Source organism: Cucumis melo, chromosome 12 (assembly GCF_025177605.1).
Source record: "Cucumis melo cultivar AY chromosome 12, USDA_Cmelo_AY_1.0, whole genome shotgun sequence".
Taxonomy (NCBI): domain Eukaryota; kingdom Viridiplantae; phylum Streptophyta; class Magnoliopsida; order Cucurbitales; family Cucurbitaceae; genus Cucumis; species Cucumis melo.
In genome coordinates, this window is record NC_066868.1 from 15,896,771 (window position 1) to 15,917,174 (window position 20,404).

Consider the following 20,404-nt stretch of genomic DNA (forward strand, 5'->3'; position numbering starts at 1 on the left):
ATGGATCTACAAGAGAAAACGAGACAAAGCTGGTAAAGTACAAACTTTCAAAGCTCGACTTATAGCAAAAGGTTATACACAAAAGGAGGGAATAGATTATGAAGAAACTTTCTCTCATGTTGCCATGATAAAGTCAATTAGAATACTCTTATCCATCGCCACTTTTTATGATTATAAAATTTGGCAGATGGATGTCAAGACAGCCTTTTTGAACGGTAATCTTGAAGAGAGTATTTATATGGTCCAACTAGAGGGGTTTATACAAAAGGGTCAAGAACAAAAGGTTTGTAAGCTTCAAAAATCTATTTATGGATTGAAACAAGCTTCTAGATCTTGGAATATAAGATTTGATACTGCGATCAAATCCTATGGTTTTGAACAGAATGTTGATGAGCCTTGTGTTTACAAAAGGATCATCAATTCTACTGTAGCATTCTTAGTTCTGTATGTAGATGACATTCTACTCATTGGGAATGATGTAGGTCATCTAACTGATATTAAGGAATGACTAGCTACGTAATTCCAAATGAAAGATTTGGGAAATGCACAATATGTTCTTGGTATCCAAATAGTTCGGAACCGAAAGAACAAAACTCTAGCCATGTCTCAAACACCTTATATAAACAAAATGTTGTCAAGATATAAGATGCAAAATTCCAAAACGGGTCTGCTGCCGTACAAATATGGAATTCATTTATCAAAAGAACAATGTCCAAAGACACCTCAAGAAGTTGAGGATATGAGTAACATTCCCTATGCTTCTGTTGTTGGGAGCCTGATGTAAGCAATGTTATGTACTAGACCTGACATTTGCTATTTAGTGGGGATTGTTAGTAGATATCAGTCCAATCTTGGACGTGATCATTGGACAATCGTTAAGAATATTCTAAAATATCTTAGAAGAACAAAAGACTACAGGCTTGTGTATGGTTCTAAGGATCTGATCCTTACTGGATACACTGACTCTGATTTTCAAACTGATAAAGATGCTAGAAAGTCTACATCAGGATCAGTTTTCACTCTGAACGGAGGAGCAGTAGTATGGAGAAGCATAAAACAATCTTGTATTGCCGACTCCACTATGAAAGCTGAATATGTAGCTGGATGTGAAGCAGCGAAAGAAGCAGTATGGCTTAAAAAGTTCTTAACAGATTTGGAAGTTGTTCCAAATATGCATCCGTCAATCACCTTATACTGTGACAATAGTGGTGCAATTGCCAATTCACGAGAACCTAGAAGTCATAAACGTGGAAAGCACATTGAACGAAACTACCATCTTATCAAGGAAATCGTACATCGAGGAGACGTTACAGTAATAAAAATTTCCTCAGAGCAAAACATGGATGATCCGTTAACAAAATCTCTCACGGCTAAAGTGTTTGAGAGCCACCTACATGGTTTAGGTCTACGCGGTTTGTAAACTAGAACAAGTGGGAGACTTATTGGGATTGTGCCCTAGTTTATATATGTTTATTGTACTCATATATATTCTCTCATCCTCTCATTATAAAATTAACTTACTTGAAGTTTTAGTCCAAGTGGGAGTTTGTTGGAATTTGTGTCTTAAAACTCATACTTTGTTATTTGATTCAATAAAATTTATTATTGAATACTATAATCTTAAAAACCAATAAATAAAGGTCCCGAGACTATTTTACTGAGGTTGTCAAATACACTTGAACTTTATGTATAGACATAAACATGGATTAAGTTCAAGTTAATAGCCTAAATAGTCTATAGTGTATGAATAAGGTTGGGCACCTTATTATGGATAAACACTATGGATGCGGCCCGCTCTGTAGTTAGTACAAACGATGTAATCCTGAATCGTTCATGTAGAGGCATGGGAGTGGGGGCGTCCTTGTAAATGGTTTGCATAAGACTGGAACCACGAAGTAGTCACTTTTAGTCATAACACCATAAACTATAAACTGACTATTTCAATTCTTATGATGACTTAGGTAATTTGATCTGAATCCTGAGCTAACTATAAACTTCTGTTAATTCGGTAGTATCCTTAGATCTGCATAGGTGAGGGCAGCTCAACATCGCTGGCCCAATAAGCCTATCATTTCAGGGGTAAGATCGAGTCGATAACTGGGGACATAGGGTGCAAGAAAAAATTCACTCCTACCCACTTCTGGGATAGTAGATAGGTTGTTTCCTTAAGGACTAAATCCAAGTCTTGAACAAGGCGCCCCACCTTCTCATTGGCCTGAGAAGGATTCTGGATTATAGGTTGGACCTTAAACCAATTGTTCAATAGTGGATGAGTGGGTCTTAAGGAGCAAGATGTAATCTCGGGGGTAAAACGGTATTTTGACCCAGCCAAGATTACGAACAACCTGTGAAAGATCGACTTACCCATCATGGTTATATCATGTGGACAGAAATATATCTATAGTGAGGGGAGTGCAACTAAGAGTCTTTAGTGGAATGACTTTTTAGTTAACGAATGTTGATTAACTTTGGTCTAAAAGAGTTTAGCCAGTTAATCTCGAATCGTTGGAGCCCATAATCTATAGGTACATTAGGTTCCCCTACTAGTTCATATGGATTTAACTAAGAACAAGTATGTTAAAGTAATTCGAATTGTTCGAATAAAGATAAGAGAGAGAAACTAACAAATATATAAGATATAAGTCGGTAGAAATAAACTTTAAGTTTTGTGTTTAAATATGATTTAAATAAATATGAATATAGATTCATATTTAAAAGCTTAAAAAGTTTAGAGAGCGGTCAAAAAGTCAACATGTTGATTTTGAACATTGACCGGATTTATATTCAAATATGATTTGAATTTTAGAGAAATGAATACGGATTCATACTCGGGAGGTTACAATTAGTCAAGATGGAAAAATCAGTAAAAAGTCAAAAAGGTTGACTTTTGACTAAGAAAAGTCAGAGTTTGACTTTTGACTAAGAAAAGTCAAAGTTTGACTTTGACTTAAGTTGGTCAAATGACCTAAATGCCCCTTCAACTAATTACTTTACTAATTAACGGTTAATGGGAAATGTGACAAATTATTATGAATTTGAAGCCACTAATTTCATTAAAGAGTTAATGAATTGATTAGGTGTTGATAAGATATGAAATAATTTACATGCAATTTGCATGTAAATTTCATATAAAAACTTCTCATTACCGAATGAGAAGAAGAATGAGTTTTTCTCTAACAATACCTAAATGATAGACTCCTTATCTCTCTCTCTTAATATTTTACTTCACAAAACCGAGTCCCACAACTCCGTTCTTGGTCCTGAGCATAGTAGGTCAACTTGGTGGTTGTCCCAGTTCATGTTTTTCAAGTAGAGGAGAATCGTTGGATTAAAGAAGAAGTTCAGAACTACAAAGGTAAGAATATTGTTTACCTTTTGACTTTTCGTTTAAGTCCATCGCTTAGTAGATGCATGTTAACTTCTAAATCGTTTAGATGCATATAGAGTAAAGCATGATCCTTTAAATTTCGCTGCTGCATGTCTTTAATGCTTTGTTTTTTCCATCAAAATGTGTATTTAATGTATAGTAAATATGTAGAAAAAAAAAAGGCATTTGCAAAAATAGCAAAACAATTTTATGATAATAGAGCCAATGTCACTATAATTTTTAACTTGCAAAAATAGGAAATTTAAAAGCAAATAACCATTTGATAACCCTTTGATAGCCCTTCAATAGTCATATGATATCTTTAATTGCTTGTCATATTTGCCATATGCAAAAAATAGGTGTTATGAGCTATTTTTTCTAAATGTTTTTGTCATCTAATGCAATTTCCCAAAAAAATAATACTGAAAAATCAAAATTGAGGCTAAATTTATTAAATGAATATCATAATTAAAAAGATTTAATAAAATTAGTTTAAGAAAAATGTGTATTTTTTGTACAATATATATGTAGAAAAAAAAGTAGTGAAAAACCTAGATTATAATAATCTCCACCCCAAACATACATTATAATAACACAGATTATCATAATCTACACCCCAAACACAGCTTATAATAACACAAACTGTAATAGTCTACACCCCAAACACAAATTATAATAGTCTGCACCCCAAATGTAGACTATTATAATCCCCAAACTATTATAAGTCACTCCTCGCCCTAAACGTCCCCTAAGAGTTCATGCCATGAGGTCCATTCCAGGCTTTAGGTTATGCATAGGAGCAGACTCCCTTTGGAGAGTTTTTGCATCGATCAATTAGGTGAATAGGGGAAATAGTTCATAGTAACTGTGTGAGGAATATATCTCGCGATCTCTTTCATTAGGTCACACTGTGAGATTCCTATAATGCGTTTGTTTGTCTGCCATAAAGCGATGTTCACTTCAGAGGGTTGTATTATAGGATTTGAAACACCACAAACTCCAAAATTGGATATGTTTTATTATATCGGTTTTCATATTGACTTTTCACTTCCAGGAGCATGTTGATGCTGATCTTTGTGATCCAAAAATGGTGGGTTACACTTACAAGAATTACTAAGTTGTTAGTGCATTCTCGACCAAAATAGCGATAATAAATGCTATGAAGAATAAAAAGTTATTCTAGAGTTAGCTTCTAGTTAAGATTGTCTTGGTTCAAAGGAGGAATAATCGACTACCCTTCGTTGGAGGTTATTTTAAACCTTTGAAATATCGTTACAAAATACAAATAATGAAGGATAAATTATTAGTAATTACTAAACTAGATTGGTTTTTATATGATTATAGTTTTTCTCTAAAAAGAATATGTTTATCTTTTCAACATGAACAACTCAATTGTCCAACTTTTAGCTTTTGAGAAACAAAACAGTGACAATTTGTGGCATGGAAATCAAACTTAAACACAATACTAGTCGTTGATAATTTAAGATTTGTTTTAACAGAAGAATGTCCTCAAACTGTGACCTCAAATGCTAACCGAATTGTTCGAAAAGCATTTGGTTGATGGGTCAAAGCTAATGAGAAAGCATGTGTCTATATTCTTTCCAGCATTACTAATGTTTTCAGAAAGAAGCATGAATCCTTATCTACAACTAAAACAATTATGGATTCATTGAGAGAGATGTTTGGGCAATCGTCATACTCCCTAAGACACGAAGTAATTAAACACATTTACACAAAGTGAATGAAGGAAGGGATCTTTGTTAAAGAACATGTTTTGAACATGATGATGCACTTCAAAATCACTAAGACAAATGGTGGACCCATCAATGAGGCTCATCAGGTTAGTTTTATCTTACAGTCTCTTTCGAAGAGTTTTATATCATCTCAAACGAACGCATCACTGAATAAATTAGAGTTCAACCAGACCACTCTTCTCAATGAGCTCCATTGGTTCCCACCTCTTACTCTAGGTAAGGGAAAGGAAATGAAAAAAATGTTGTTACCATCTAAAGGAAGTTTTCAAGAGGATCGTCCTTTAAAAAAAAAAATTGGACCTTCAGAACCAAATGTTCAAATTAAGAAAAATGGAAAGGGAAAGACTCCTAAGAAAACAAGGGAAAAAGAGTTGTAAAGAAAGGTGAGTGTTACCACCGTGGCCAAAATGGACATTAGTTAAGGAATTGTTCAAAGTACCTTGAAGAGCAAAGGTAGAAAAGGAAGTCCGAGGTAAATTTGATTTACTAGCTCTTGAAACATGTTTAGTGGAATATGAAACTTCAACCTGAATACTAGATTTAGGAGCCACTAACCTGGATACTAGACAAGATCACTTTTAAAGTTGAAATAGGAGAGGTGGTCTAAGCTGAAGCAGTGAGAGACTTAAAATCGTATTTTGAAGATATCATACTTAAGAATGTCATGTATGTATTGTTGGAATTTGTGTCCTAAAACTCATACTTTGTTATTTGATTCGATAAAATTTATTATTGAATGTTATAATCTTAAAACCAATAAATTTAAGGTCCCGAGGCTATTTACTAGTTTATCATATATACTTGAACTTTATGTAAAGACATAAACATGGATTAAGTTCAAGTTAATAAACCCAAATGGTCTATAGTATATGAATAAGGTTCGACACCTTATTCTGAATAAACACTATGGTGCGACCCGTTCCGTAGTTAGTACAAATGATGTAATCCTAAATCGTTCATGTAGAGACATGAGAGTGGGGGCATCCTATGTAAATGGTTTGCATAAGACAGGAACCACGAAGTAGTCACTTTTAGTTATAACACCGTAAACTATAAACTGACTATTTCAATTATGATGACCTAGGTAACTTTATCTTAATCCTGAGCTAACTATGAACTTCTGTTCATTCGGTAGTATCCTTAAATCTGCATAGGTGAGGGCAGCTCAACATCGCTGGCCCAATAAGCCTCCCATTTCAAGGGTAAGACCGAGTAGATAGCTAGGGACATAGGGTGCAAGATGGAATTCACTCCTACCCACTTCTGGAATAGTAGATAGGTTGTTCCCTTAAGGACTAAATCCAAGTCTTGAATAAGGGGCCCCACCTTCTCATTGGCCCGAGAAGGATTATGGTTTATAGGTTGGACCTTAAACCAATTGTTCAATAGTGGATCAGTGGGTCTTAAGGAACAAGATGTAATCTTGGGGGTAAAACAGTATTTTGACCCAGCCAAGATTACGAACAACCTGTGACGGATCGACTTATCCATTATGGTTATATCAGGTGGACAGAAATATATTTATAGTGAGGAGAGTACAACTAAGAGTCTTTAGTGGAATGACTCTTTAGTTAACGAATGTTGATTAACTCTGGTCTAAAAGAGTTTAGCCAGTTAATCTCAAATCGTTGGAGCCCATGATCTATAGGTCCATTAGGTTCCCCTACTAGCTCATATGGATTCAACTAAGAACAAGTATGTTGAAGTAATTCGAATTGTTCGAATAAAGATAAAGAGAGAGAGAAACCGACAAATATATAAGATATAAGTCAGTAAAAATAAACTTTAAGTTTTGTGTTTGAATACGATTTAAATAAATATGAATATAGATTTGTATTTAAAAGCTTAAAAAGTTTAGAGAACGGTCAAAAAGTCAACATGTTGATTTTGAACTTTGACCGGATTTATATTCAAATATAATTTGAATTTTAAAGAAATGAATACGGATTCATACTCGGGAGGTTAGAATTAGTCAAGACGGGAAAATTAGTAAAAAGTCAAAAGGTTGACTTTTGACTAAGAAAAGTCAAAGTTTGACTAAGAAAAGTCAAAGTTTGACTTTGACTTAGGCGGTCAAATGACCAAAATGCCTCTTTGACTAATTACTTTATTAATTAACGTTAATGGAAAATGTGGCAGCCGATTATGAATTGAAGGCCACTAATTTCATTAAAGAGTTAACTTGTCATTACCGAATGAGAAAATAAGAGTTTTTGCTCTGAAAAATACCTAAACAATTGACTCCCATCTCTCTCCAAAATTCTCTTCGCACAATCGAGTCCTACAACTCCATTCTTGGTCCTGAGCATAGTAGGTAAGCTTGGTGGTTGTCCTTGCTCGTGATTTTCAGAAAGAGAAGAAGTTTTGGACCAAAGAAGAAGTTGAGAACTACAAAGGTAAGTACATCGTTTACCCTTCTCTCTCTTCGTTTAGGTTCATCGCATGGTAGATGTATGTTAACTTCTAAATCGTTTAGTTGCATATAGAGTAAAGCATAATCCTTTAAATTCCGTTGTTGTATGTCTTTACTTTGTTTTTTCCATCATGTACCTCAAATTAAAAGAAATTTAATATTTATCACTTGTATTTTGGAACAATTGTATAGAATATTTTTTTGAAAATAATGAAGCGTTCATTTTCTGTAAAGGTATCCAAATTTGTTATGCTATACTTGAAAACACCTTATATAAGTTAAGACCAACCAGAGAAAATTTGGTCATAAATATTAAAATGTTTAGAACAGCTAAAACTCAAAATAATAGACAAAACGTTTCTTCAAACACTTATTTATGACACTTAAGAATTGGTCACATAAATCTCAATAGGATTGGGAGATTGGTTAAGAGTGAACTTTTAAGTCAGTTAGAAGATAACTCTTTTCATCCTTGTGAATCTTGTCTTGAAGGAAAAATGACCAAGAGATCTTTTACTGAAAAAGTTCTTAAAGCCAAAGTAGCTTTAGATCTCGTACATTCCGACCTCTGTGGACTAATGAATGTCAAAGCTTGAGGAGGTTATGAATATTTCATCAGTTTTATTGACGATTATTCAAGATTTGGCCATGTTTTCCTAGTACATCACAAGTTTGTTTCTTTTGAAGAGTTCAAAGAATATAAGGCTGAAGTTGAGAACGAAGTAGGTAAAACAATAAAAATACTTCAATCAGATGAGGTTGAGAGTGTATGGACTTACCATTCCAAGACTATTTGCTAGAATATGAAATCCAGTCACAACTCTTTATACCTAGTACGCCTTAGCAAAATGGTGTATTAGAATGAAGAAATCGAACATTGTTGGACATGGTACACTCTATGATGAGTTTTACTCGGTTGCCAGATTCCTTTTAGGGATATGCTTTAGAGACAATTGTCTATATTTTGAATAACATTCCCTCTAAAAGTGTTTCAAAAAATCGTATTAGCTATGGAAACAGTGTAAAAAAAGTTTATGTCACTTTAGAATTTGGGGATGCTCGACATACGTGTTGATGCAAATCCTAAGAAATTGGAACATCGTTCAAAATTATGCTTATTCGTAGGTTATCCAAAGGAATCAAAAGGTGGTCTGTTTTATGATCCTCATAAAAATATAGTATTGTTATTGCCAAATGCCACATTCTTAGAGGAATACCACATCTGGGATCATTAACCTCTCAGTAAACTAATATTAAATGTGATTTCCAAAGATGCTACAAAGATGCTACAGTTGTTATTGAGAAATTACTAGTGAAATTGAATATTATAATCTTAAATCCAATAAACTAAGGTCTCAAGGCTATCTTGAGTCAACTTGAACTTTATGTAGAGACATAAACATGGATCAAGTTCGAGTATATAAACTAAATGGTCTTTGGTATATGAATAAGGTTGAGCGCCTTATTCTGGTGAAACTATAGATGTGGTCTTCTTTATAGTTAGTACAAACGACATGATCCTATGTCATATTTATGTAGAGACATTAAAATGGAGGCATACTATGTAAAGAGTTTACATAAGATTGAACCACATGAAATAGTCACTTTTACGTTATAACAACATTTACAGTTTAAAACTGACTATTTCGTTTAATGATGACCTAGGTTACTTAATGATCTTAATTTTAAGCTAACTATGAATTCTTGTTCACACGAGATTATCTTTAGATATGTTGGGTTTTATATCCTAAAACTCATAGATAGTAAATATAATCCATTCACCGTTATTAATAAAGTGTTATTATTATAATTTCAACAAGTGTTTTGGATTATATTATTAGTTTTGTCTTAATAACCTAAATCTAATAAACTAAAATTCTAAGCTATTTGATGAGTCTTGAATAGTATGTAGAGACATAGAGGGATCAATGTTCAAGATAGAGCTTAAAGGATCTATAGTATAGGGATAAGGCTAGGTACCTTATCCTAGTAACACTATGGATATGGCTCACTTTGTATTTGATACAAATGCAATAATCCAACGTGTTCATGTAGGTGACATGCGAGTGAGGGTATCTTATGCAATGAGTTTGCATAAGACTGGACCGCGAAATAGTAACCACTAAATGTAACTTCGTTAACTAGTTAGGTTCCTATTTCATTAGGATGACTTAGATAATGTAGTTGTAATCCTCAGTGTATTATGAACTCTTGTTCGCGAGGGATTTTCCTTTGATTTATATGGGTGAGAGTGACCAGATTTTTGGCTCAATATGCTTATCATTTTGGGGACAAGACCACGTAGAGAGCTGGGAATATAATCACACAAGATGGAGTTCACTCTTTCTCGACTTTAGGGGTAAGTAGATAGGTGTTCCCTTAAATGGTCCTACGCTCTCTATGGCACGAGAAGGGTTTCTGTTTAGTGGTTGGGTCATAAACAGGTTGTTCATTAGAGGAACACTAGTATTTAAGGACTATAAGTAACCCAGGGGTAAAACGATAATTTGACTCAGCTAGTGTTACGAACACTTATGAAGGACTAACTTACTGGTATTGGTCTATATTCATGGACATAGGAATATACCTATAGTAAGAAGAGTTCAGCTTTGAGTCTTTAGTGGAGTGTATAGTAATGAGTATTGATTAATGCGGTTAATGAGTTTAGCTAATTAATCTCATATCGTTGTAGCTTCTAATTTGTAAGTCCATTAGGTCCCCTTCCTATCTCGTAAAGGGTAATGAGATTTATTTGTACTGGTCGTAATTTGAAATGTTTAGATTTACTTTAGGAATTAATAGTATGGTGATAGATTATAGTATAAAGTTTATATTTTGATTAAACTTTATTATATAAATTAAATTTTGGATATGATTCAAAATTAATATATGAGAGAATAAAATATTTGATTGAGTTCAAATATTAATTTAATGTGAATTAGATTCATATTAAAACTATAGGTTAAAATTTAATATGTATATGATACATATTAAAACTAAATGTTAGGAGAGAAATTGATATTTGAATACGATTTACCTAATTAATCTAAATTTGAATCATACAAATATAAATTTCTCTTGTAACATAGCTTTAATGCGTATCATATACATATTAAACTTTAACTTATAGTTTTAATATGAATCTAATTTACATTAAATTAATATTTGAACTCATTCAAATATTTTATTCTCTCATAAATTAATTTTGAATCATATCCAAAATTAAATTTATATAATAAAGTTTAATTAAAATATAAAATTTATATTATAATGTATCACTACACATTATATTAATTCCCAAAGTAAATTTGAACATTTCAGGTTACAACCAATACAAATAAATTTCATTACCCTTTAAGAGCTAGGAAAAGGACCTTATGGTCCTACATATCAGAAGCTACAATGATATGAGATTAATTGGCTAAACTCATTAACCACATTAATCAATATTCGTTAACTGTGTACACTCCACTAAAGACTCATAACTGAACTCTTCTCACTGTAGATATATTTCTGTGTCTTTGGATATAGACCAATACCAGTAAGTTAGTCCTTCACAAGTGTCTACAACACCAACTGAGTCAAATTATTGTTTTACCCCTAGGTTACTTCTAGTCCTTAAATATCAGTGCTCCTCTAAATGAACAAAATGTTTATAGTCCAACGACTAAACAGAAATTCTCTCATACCATAAAGAGGGTAGGACCCTTTGTTCAAGTCCAGGAGATGTCATTTAAGGGAACACTTATCTACTTACCCTAAAGTCGGGAATGAGTGAATTTCATCTTGTGTGATTATGTTTTCATCTCCCCACTCGATCTTGTCACCAAAATGATAAGCATATTGAGTTGGCAATCTAGTCACTCTCACTCGTATAAATCAAAGGACAATCCCTCGCGAAAAGGAGTTCATAATACGCTTAGGATTAAGACTAAGTTACCTAGGTCATCCTAATGAAATAGAAACCTAACAAGTTAACGAAGTTACATCTAGTGGTTACTATTTCATGGTCCAGTCTTATGCAAACTCATTGCATTGGATATCCTCACTCCCATGTCACCTACACAAACGCGTTGAATTATTGCATTTGTATCAAATACAAAGTGAGTCATATCCAAGTGTTTATCAAGATAAGATACCCATCTTTATCCTTATACTATAGACCCTTTAAATAGGATGTCAGTTTATTAGACATAGGTTATTAACACAAAACTAATAATATAATCAATCAAACTTATTGAAATTAAAATAATAACACTTTATTAATAATGACCTATGGATTATATTTACTATCTACGAGTTTAGGACATAAAATCCAACAAAATAGTTGTCTATTATTAGATTAGAGATAGAGATGTTTAGATGGAATTTTAAATATAAAAAATATGAATGCATATTCATATTTAGAAGCTCGAAATCAATGCAAATGGTTAAAGTTGTAAAATGTTAAAGGGTTGATTTTTTTACTTTTAAAAGTCAAACTTTGACCAACAAGATATTCAAATGTGATTTGAATTTAGAGAAAATGAATGCGGATTTGTGCTTGGGAGGTTGAAATTAGTCAAACGGACCAAATGGTAAAAAGTAAAAATGTTGACTTTTGATTTGAAAAGTTAAAATTTGTCTTTGACCAAATGCCCATTTCCATTTGATCAAATTTAGTGAGAAAATCAAACATTTTGTTGGATATTCCCACTAACTTTAGTGGACTAGGTGTTGCCATTTGATGAAGATAACAAGCCCACTGGAGAAAGTGGATTAAGTGTTGTTGGGCCAAGGCATTGCATGAACATTTGGGAAATCCATGGAAATGGCAAACATAAGAATGGAAATTGTCAAAATAGCAAACTATTATTATTTTTTTTTATTTATGGCAAAACTAACTGTCTGGAATAATTTTCAACTTTTTTCGACCGAAAATGCCCCTCAACGGATAAGAACTGTCCATAATCAAATATAGTGTATTTAAAGAACCCGGGAAATCAAACAAAACATCATATAATCGATTACATTGTATCTGTAAACACACCCACTTATGATAATTATTAACCAAATCAATAACTATCATATTATTTCAAAGATCCCTAACCATATTCTATTGATTTCAATATCCCCTAATTGTTCCCATTTTTCCCTTCAATAATTATATATTCAAACTTTAGCTACCGATTTTTTCCTTCAATAGTTATTAACGCAATGAATAGGTTCTAAAATTTTAATGCAATGAATTCTTCCTTCCTAAAATAATGATAAACATGATGCAATAATTAACCATATGCAAAAACATTAAAAAAACCTAACGGAAAAGCATTTAAAACATTCAAAATTCAAATCTCTAAAATTCAAATTTAAATTCCAACGATTCCCTAAAATTATGGCAAATATAATGAGAATACATAGGTTTAGATTCAAATCCCAACTATCCCTAAAATCATGCCAAAACACAAACCGAAATTATTCCTAAAATTGGGAATATCCCTAAAATTGTGATCTATCTTTAATGTTGCCAACAAACCAGAATTAATCGAAACCAAAACATAAGATTCAACGAAAGACAATCTTTTTGAAATTTCACCGGAACGTTCATGACCATTAAAACATAAATTTCAACGAAGAACGGAGCAAAGCATATTATTTTTGAAATTTTAACATCTTTATATTCTAAACTACTTTAGAAAAATAACTAATATCGCCTTTCCAACATTATATTCATAAGATTATGCTATATACATTTTATTTCTTTGCCCCTGTCTACCATATTTTCGTAATATCCGACCATTACATCAAATTAAAACGTGATCCCTACAAATGAAATAGGTACCCGTATAATATATGAAACAATAATTTAATTTAATATTCATTCCTCCTATATACAATCTAGCAGTGAATACTTTAATCGATAAACGTGTTCCCTTTGAATTTTTTCCATGGCTTTACAACGAGTGAAGACCGTATTCGATGGTAGATGGATTGAGTTCTGTCGGTATATTGACTATCGCCTCCTTGATGTATATGTTCCAGTTTCATCCTTGTTTTTAAAGAATTTGCAAATTGTATCCAACGTAGACTTTTTCCAAATTCAGAAGTTTCTGTCTCTAGGTTGACCGTTTACTGGAAAGATTGCAACAATTCGAAACTCATTCGGATTGTTGATGATAAGGATGTGTCTTGGATTATGTTACTTATATCGAAATTTCCCGACAATGATCAAATAAAACTCAATGGATGAGAACTGTCCAGATTCAAATAAAGTATATTTAAGGAGATAGAAAAATCAAATAAAATATCACATATTCGATTACAGTGTATTTGTGAACACACCCACTTATGATAATTATTAACTAAATCAAAAAATTATTATATTCTTTCAAAGATCCCTAAACATATTCAATTGGTTTCAATATCCCCTAATTATTCCGATTTTTACCTTCAATAAATATTATATATTCAAACTTTAGCTATTAACGTCTTATAATTTTAATGCAATGAATACTTCTTAAAATAATGATAAAGATGATGCAATAATTAACTATTAACAAAAATATTAAAAAAGTAACGAAAAATCATTTAAAAGATTCAAATTTCAAATCTCAAGTAAAATTTAAATTCAAATTCCAACAATTCCCTACAATTATGGCAAATATAATGGAAATACTTAAGTTTAGAATCAAATTCCAACCCTCCCTAAAATCATGCCAAATAAAATGTGATTTAATTATGGCAAATATAATGGATATACTTAAGTTCAGAATCAAATCCCAACTCTCCCTAAAATCATGCCGAATAAAATATGATATATCTTTAATTTTGCCAACCAACCGGAATTAAGGGAAACAAAAATAGAAGATTTACCGAAAGACAATCAACCGGAATTAAAGCAAACGAACATTTGTACTAAAAGAAGAAGGTGGAAAGCGACGGTGCGGGAGGAAAACAAATGCGGGTGGAAAGCCATTTGAAAATTTGAAGAATGTTAGAACCGGAGAAAATTTGAAGAAAATTTTGATGAAAATTTTGAGAACTCGATATTTTTTACCGATACATGCAGAAAACAGAGGAAAAATTCAAAGGTTAAAGAAGGAACAGAAGCGTGAAACGAAACAACTCACCGATACTTTGGGTGGTGCAAACCGATTAAAAAAGTAAGGGCGTGCAAACAGTGGAAAAGCGATGGAAGAGAAATCGATGGTGGAAAAGCGACAGAAGAGAAAGCGACGATGGAAAAACGAAAGAGAAAGCTATGGTGGAAAAGCGACGGTGGAAATGCACCGGAAAGCCTTTAAAAAACAGAAGAACAGATACGTCGGAAAGCTTTGCAGAAGATGGTTTATTTTTTTGGGAGGAAAAATTAAAAAATTGAAGGGAGTGCATAGTATGTATTAATTACAGGGTATTTGTGGTTTTTCTTACTATTGTATTTAGGAGTCTATATTGTAAAGTAGGTAGGGGCATTTAAGGCATAGTTATCCCATTTATTATGTGGAAATTAACTTTTTTGCTATTTTGACAATTTAAAAATAAATTTGCCATTTATCCAAAATAAACATTAGATTTTGCTATTCTTCTTGTCGCCCCCATTCAATTTTGCATGAGATTTCATTATAAATAGAAATATAAGGAATCCGTGAAAATGACAAATATAAGAATAGAAAATAGAAAAATAGCAAACTGTTATTTTAATTTGATTTATAGTAAAACTAACTGTCTTAAATATTTTCCCACTTTTTTTACCCGAAATTACCCCTCCACGGATGACAATTGTCTATATACAAATACAGTGTATTTTGTGAGATCAAAAAATCAAATAAAATATCACATATCACGATTACAGTGTATTAATAAACACACCCACTTATGATAATTATTAACTAAATAAAAAAAAATTATTATATTATTTGAGAGATCCCTAAACATATTCAATTGGTTTCAATATCCCCTACTTATCCCAACTTTTACATTCAAATTAATCAAAAATAACTTCAAATATTTAATAGTTTATCCAAAGTATTATAGATTCAAAATTATATAATGCAATAATTAATTATTATGATAAAAAATAAAAAATTAACGAAAAAGAGTTTCAAATATTCATTTTTCCTTTTTAAAATTATACATTCAAAAGTGAATCCCTCCCTAAAATCATGGCAAAAGTAATGCAACAATTAATTATTAACAAAAACATTAAAAATTTAATAAAAAATAATTTAAAAGATTCAAATTTTAAACGCACATAGATACCGATCATTCCCTAAAATTATGGCAAATATAATGCAAATAATTATGTTTGGTAAATTAGTTAAGTTTAGATTCAAAATTCAACCCTCCCTAAAATCATGCCAAATACAATGCAAATATTATAAAAAAAAATTCAAATATTCAATATTTTTCTTTTTGAAATTATACATTCAAAATTGAATCCCTCCCTAAAATGATGGCAAAAATGATGCTGAGAAATTAACGAAAAAAAAATTAAAAGATTCAATTACGCATCACATACCAATGCTTGTCTAAAATCATGGCAAATATAATGCAAATAATTATCTTTGCTAAATTAGTTAAGTTTAAATCCAAAATTCAACCCCTTCCTAAAATTATGCCAAAATTCAACTGATCAATCTCATCATTTTTTACTTTCTAAATTATTTACAAACAAATCACACATAATAAATTAAGTTTACATTCTCTTAATTTTAACATTTTTTTTCTAAATTATTTATGAAAAATCATTAATTTTGCATCGCTAACATCAGATTCTTAAGATTTTGCCATGTCGGTGTATTTGTTAAGATAAAAAAATCAAACAAAATATCACATATCACGAATACAATGTATTTGTAAACAATAATTCTTAACTAAATAAAAAAATATTATATTGTTTATCCCTAAATATATGCCATTAGTTGTAACATTCCCTTATTATTAAGGTACAAAATAAAGTGTATTAATTTTAGATTCTTAAGTTGAATTTCTAAAATTATGCCAAAGATAATGTACAATCCATTAATTTTAGATAATTTATTTTGTTGTGTGTTTATTTAAGTTTGGAAAGGAAAAGAAAAAATAAAAAAAAAAAGATATAAATTTTATAATATTATAATATAATATAATATATATGATATGCATTATATTATTATTATTATTATTATTATTATTATTATTATTATTATTATATTTTATTAAAAACCCTAAATTCATCATCTTCTTCATCTCAGCTGCAGCCCCCCCACTCTCATCTTCTTCTTCTTCGAAATCACACGGTCGCCACCACCCCTGCCTCTCTTCTCTTCATTGAGATCTCCGGCAACAATCTCCCTCCGTCCGTCGAAGCCGCCACCGTCACCTCGTCAAGCTTCTGTTTGTCGTTAGCCCAAGCCGCCACATCCCGAGCCGCTCCCCTTTCCGTCAGCCATCTCCTATGCTTTGCGACATCCGAATTTGAAGCGAGTGGATTGTGTCTGCTCCAACCAGTGTTTGTCCACGAAGCTCCGACCGCTGTTGTCGCATCTCCACGAACCCAGCCAACGTCACGATCTTCCATTCGCATGAAGCTTGTTGCACCATCCATCATTCTCCGTAGCACGCTGCCGCACCGGGCGTGCTCTCCTCGCCGTTGAAGAAGCCTCCGTCCTTGAGCAGTCATATCTCAAGTGTGGGTGCATAGTTTATATTAATTATAGGGTATTTGTGGGTACGTGCATAGCTTGTATTAATTATAGAATATTTGTGGATACTGTTACAAATGTATTTAGAAATCACATTTGTTAATTAGGTATGGGCATTTAAGGCATTGTTCTTCCATTTATTATTTAAAAATTTCATGTTTTGTTATTTTGTCAATTTAAAAATAAAATTGTCATTTATCCAAAGTAAACCTCTAATTTTGCTATTCTTCTTGTCGGCCTTAGAAATATCACATTCATTTACATAAGGAGAACTTTTGGTTTTTCAATAAATTTGGGCTGCTGAATTTAAGACCTAAAATAATTTCTCTCAAGCCCTAAAGTCCAATCTCAATAGAAAATCCACTTTTCTTACTTTCCATCTCTTTCTCTCTCGATTCCTTCATGCATTAGGTCCTACAACTTTGTTCTGTATCCGAATGATAGTTGGTCAACTCTAGTGGTAGTCGAGTCGAGTACATGTGAAGATTTTCAATAAATCGGAGCTACGAAGGTAAATTTACCATAAACCCTAATTACCATATTACATGTTAACATACCTATTAAAGTAAAATCAAGATCCAATTTTCGTTGTGCATGTTTAAAAACTATCATATAGGAATAGACATTATATTGTATTTTGTAAATGAAAACAAGATTTTATAAGAAAGTAAATTAACTATTCAATAGTGATAGAAAGAAATAGACTCTTATTTTTGTCTATCTCTATACACAATTCATTATAAAAGACAAATAAAAAGAGATAGACAAAGATGTACATTTAGAGTTCTATTTCTCTATATTTTTATCAACGATTCATTATAAAAAGAGATAGACAAAGATGTACATCTAGGAGTTCTATTTGTGTCTATCTTTATCCATGTTTCATTATAAAAAAAACAAAAAAATAGATGATGATCTTAATTATATGTTTGTCTATCACAAATAGATGGAAATACATGTATCTCTATTTGTGTCTATATCTATGATAGAAATTATGGGATGACAAATTTACTAAATATATTCAGTTTTGTTCTATATACATAAATTACTTACCAAGAAAAAAAATTGAGTAATCATCTCTGAAGTCATGCACAAGGACAATCTTCCTTTGTTCACATTTTACTATTATCAAATTTATCAAACATATACATCTACTCATTTGAGTTCAATGAATATGAAGCGTAGGAATCAAACTCGTGTTTTATCCCCGAAACTATGCTACGTTAAAACGGTTTTCTTCTCAAATTTCCCCCTCTCAATTTGGAACCTTAATTCATTCCAAATTCATCTATTCTTCTACATACTTCATTCTGACTTGAATTTCTCCCGACTCCACTCCACCCAGGCGCAACCAAACATCTTGCACCACCTCGCCATCGATACACCGTATCGAGTATTCCTCCGCAACGCAGTCGTCTCTCCCAGGAACCACCTTTCTCAGCGTCGTCTCGCCGGTCGACATTCTCAGAATCTTACTTAGCCGACTTGCAGATTGCATTGGTTGAAGGTTAATCGATGCTCGCCCCATCCTGTCGTCTCGCTTGAACAAATCTTTGTCGAACACTTCCTGTACAAGAACAATCCTGATGAGATGTGGAAACAGAAACAGAGAGCAATCGATCGATTGAGATTTTTCGGAATCACTTACGAAGTTCAAGAGTCCGGTAGGTTCGGCGTCGATTTTGAAAGTGAGTTCCTCGTTCCATACAGGATTTAGGTTATTTTTAATTACTTTGGTTTTTGCTTTCTGTATAGATCAGAAACAGAGATTCGTCAATCGAATGAAACGATAAACGATTGCGATTGAAATTGAAAAATGAATTGAGTATCGGAAGCACCTGTTTCCCCAATTTGACGACGACGTACGGATCGCTACTTCTGAAATCTCGAATCACGAGATTTTTCCCTTGGACTACGATGACTTTCAGCCGCCCTGATTCCGAAGGTTCCGCCGCCATTACTTCTCGACTCAGCTGGAATTTCGAATTGATTCTTCAACAATGGACTCGAGAAAGCTTGTTTGAGGATGGATGAAGAAAATAGAGAGACTTTGTGGTTTGAAAGATGAAGAAATTGTAGATTTTATTAACACAGAACCAAATCGATACAGGTAAATCTCAAATTTAATGTAGTTTTCTTTTTAATTGAAAACGCAACTGGAAATCCACTCAAACAAAGTGACGAAACTCCGCTTATTAGTAACTAAGAAACAAATTAGATACGGAAAAGCTAAATTTTGGTTCATTCCCAAAGATCATAAAAAATTAGAGATGAATTACTGATCCTTAAAGTGGTTTTTAACTGATGATTCGTGTTCTCTAAAATCTTACATTTCTGTTCAGCATTCTAAACTAATTTCTACTCAACCAACTTCTTCTTCTTCTTCTTAATTATTATTATCATTGTTATCATTGTTATCGGTACGATGATTATCATTGTTATAATTGTTATCATCATTGTTATCCTTATCATTATTATTATTATCATTGTTGTGATTATAATGATTATCATTGTTGTGATTACTGTTATTATCATTGTTAATTATTACTATTATTATCATTGTTAATTATTACTATTCTTATTATTACTATTATTACTATTATTATTATTATTATTATTACTATTATTATTATTACTACTATTACTACTACTTCTATCATCATCATTTTCATGATTATTATGATTGTCATTGTCATTCTCATTCTCATTAGGGGATATGTCATTGTCATTGTCATTCTCATTCTCATTAGGGGATACTTTCACTTGAATTCCAACTTACACAATGACATTCTCATTCTCATTCTCATTCTTATATGATGATGAAGATGATGGTTTGTAGGGGATACTTTTACTTGAATTCGATTTTACATTATGTTACTTTATTTATTTATTTTTCTTTAGAAAAAATTGATTACGTCCCTTTAACGTTTGAGTAATTTTTAAGGGGTATTTTCAAGAATATAAAAAAATGACAAAATATTTACATTCTATAGAATAATTCTGAAAACGGAAAAAACGTGCCTAATATATTTGCGATTGTTTAGATTTGGTTATTGTTTGATACACAATCGTACGCGATCATTTAGATATGGCTACAATTTATCTTTTCAATTTCATCGTTTTATTTTGTTACACGATGGTTTAGATTTAGGGACCCAAATCTAAATGATTTTTTTTTTTAATTTTAGTTCACAATTTTTTTAATTCT

General features: G+C 31.9%; 1 protein-coding gene across 2 annotated transcripts; it reads right to left on the reverse strand.

Annotated features, from left to right (window-relative positions):
* Nucleotides 1-18,484: 18,484 nt before the first annotated feature.
* Nucleotides 18,485-19,174, reverse strand: LOC103502199 (protein C2-DOMAIN ABA-RELATED 11). Of its 2 annotated transcripts, XM_008466049.3 has the most exons (3): nucleotides 19,035-19,174; nucleotides 18,845-18,943; nucleotides 18,485-18,763 (listed from the first exon to the last, which is right to left on the reverse strand). In XM_008466049.3, the coding sequence occupies exons 1-3, from the start codon at nucleotides 19,152-19,154 to the stop codon at nucleotides 18,485-18,487; spliced, it is 498 nt and encodes a 165-aa protein (XP_008464271.2). In that variant the 5' UTR covers nucleotides 19,155-19,174. The 2 variants fall into 2 exon arrangements, with proteins under 2 accessions (XP_008464271.2, XP_050935872.1); XM_051079915.1 differs by having other exon boundaries at nucleotides 18,485-18,943.
* Nucleotides 19,175-20,404: the final 1,230 nt, after the last annotated feature.

What these genes read in the sequence shown, in the direction of transcription:
- LOC103502199 (XM_051079915.1), bottom strand. Translation starts at nt 19,154, where the DNA reads ATGGCGGCGGAACCTTCGGAATCAGGGCGGCTGAAAGTCATCGTAGTC. An exon ending in TCGTCAAATTGGGGAAACAG is followed by an intron (nt 18,944 to 19,034) that starts GTGCTTCCGATA and finishes TGATCTATACAG; the next exon opens with AAAGCAAAAACCAAAGTAAT.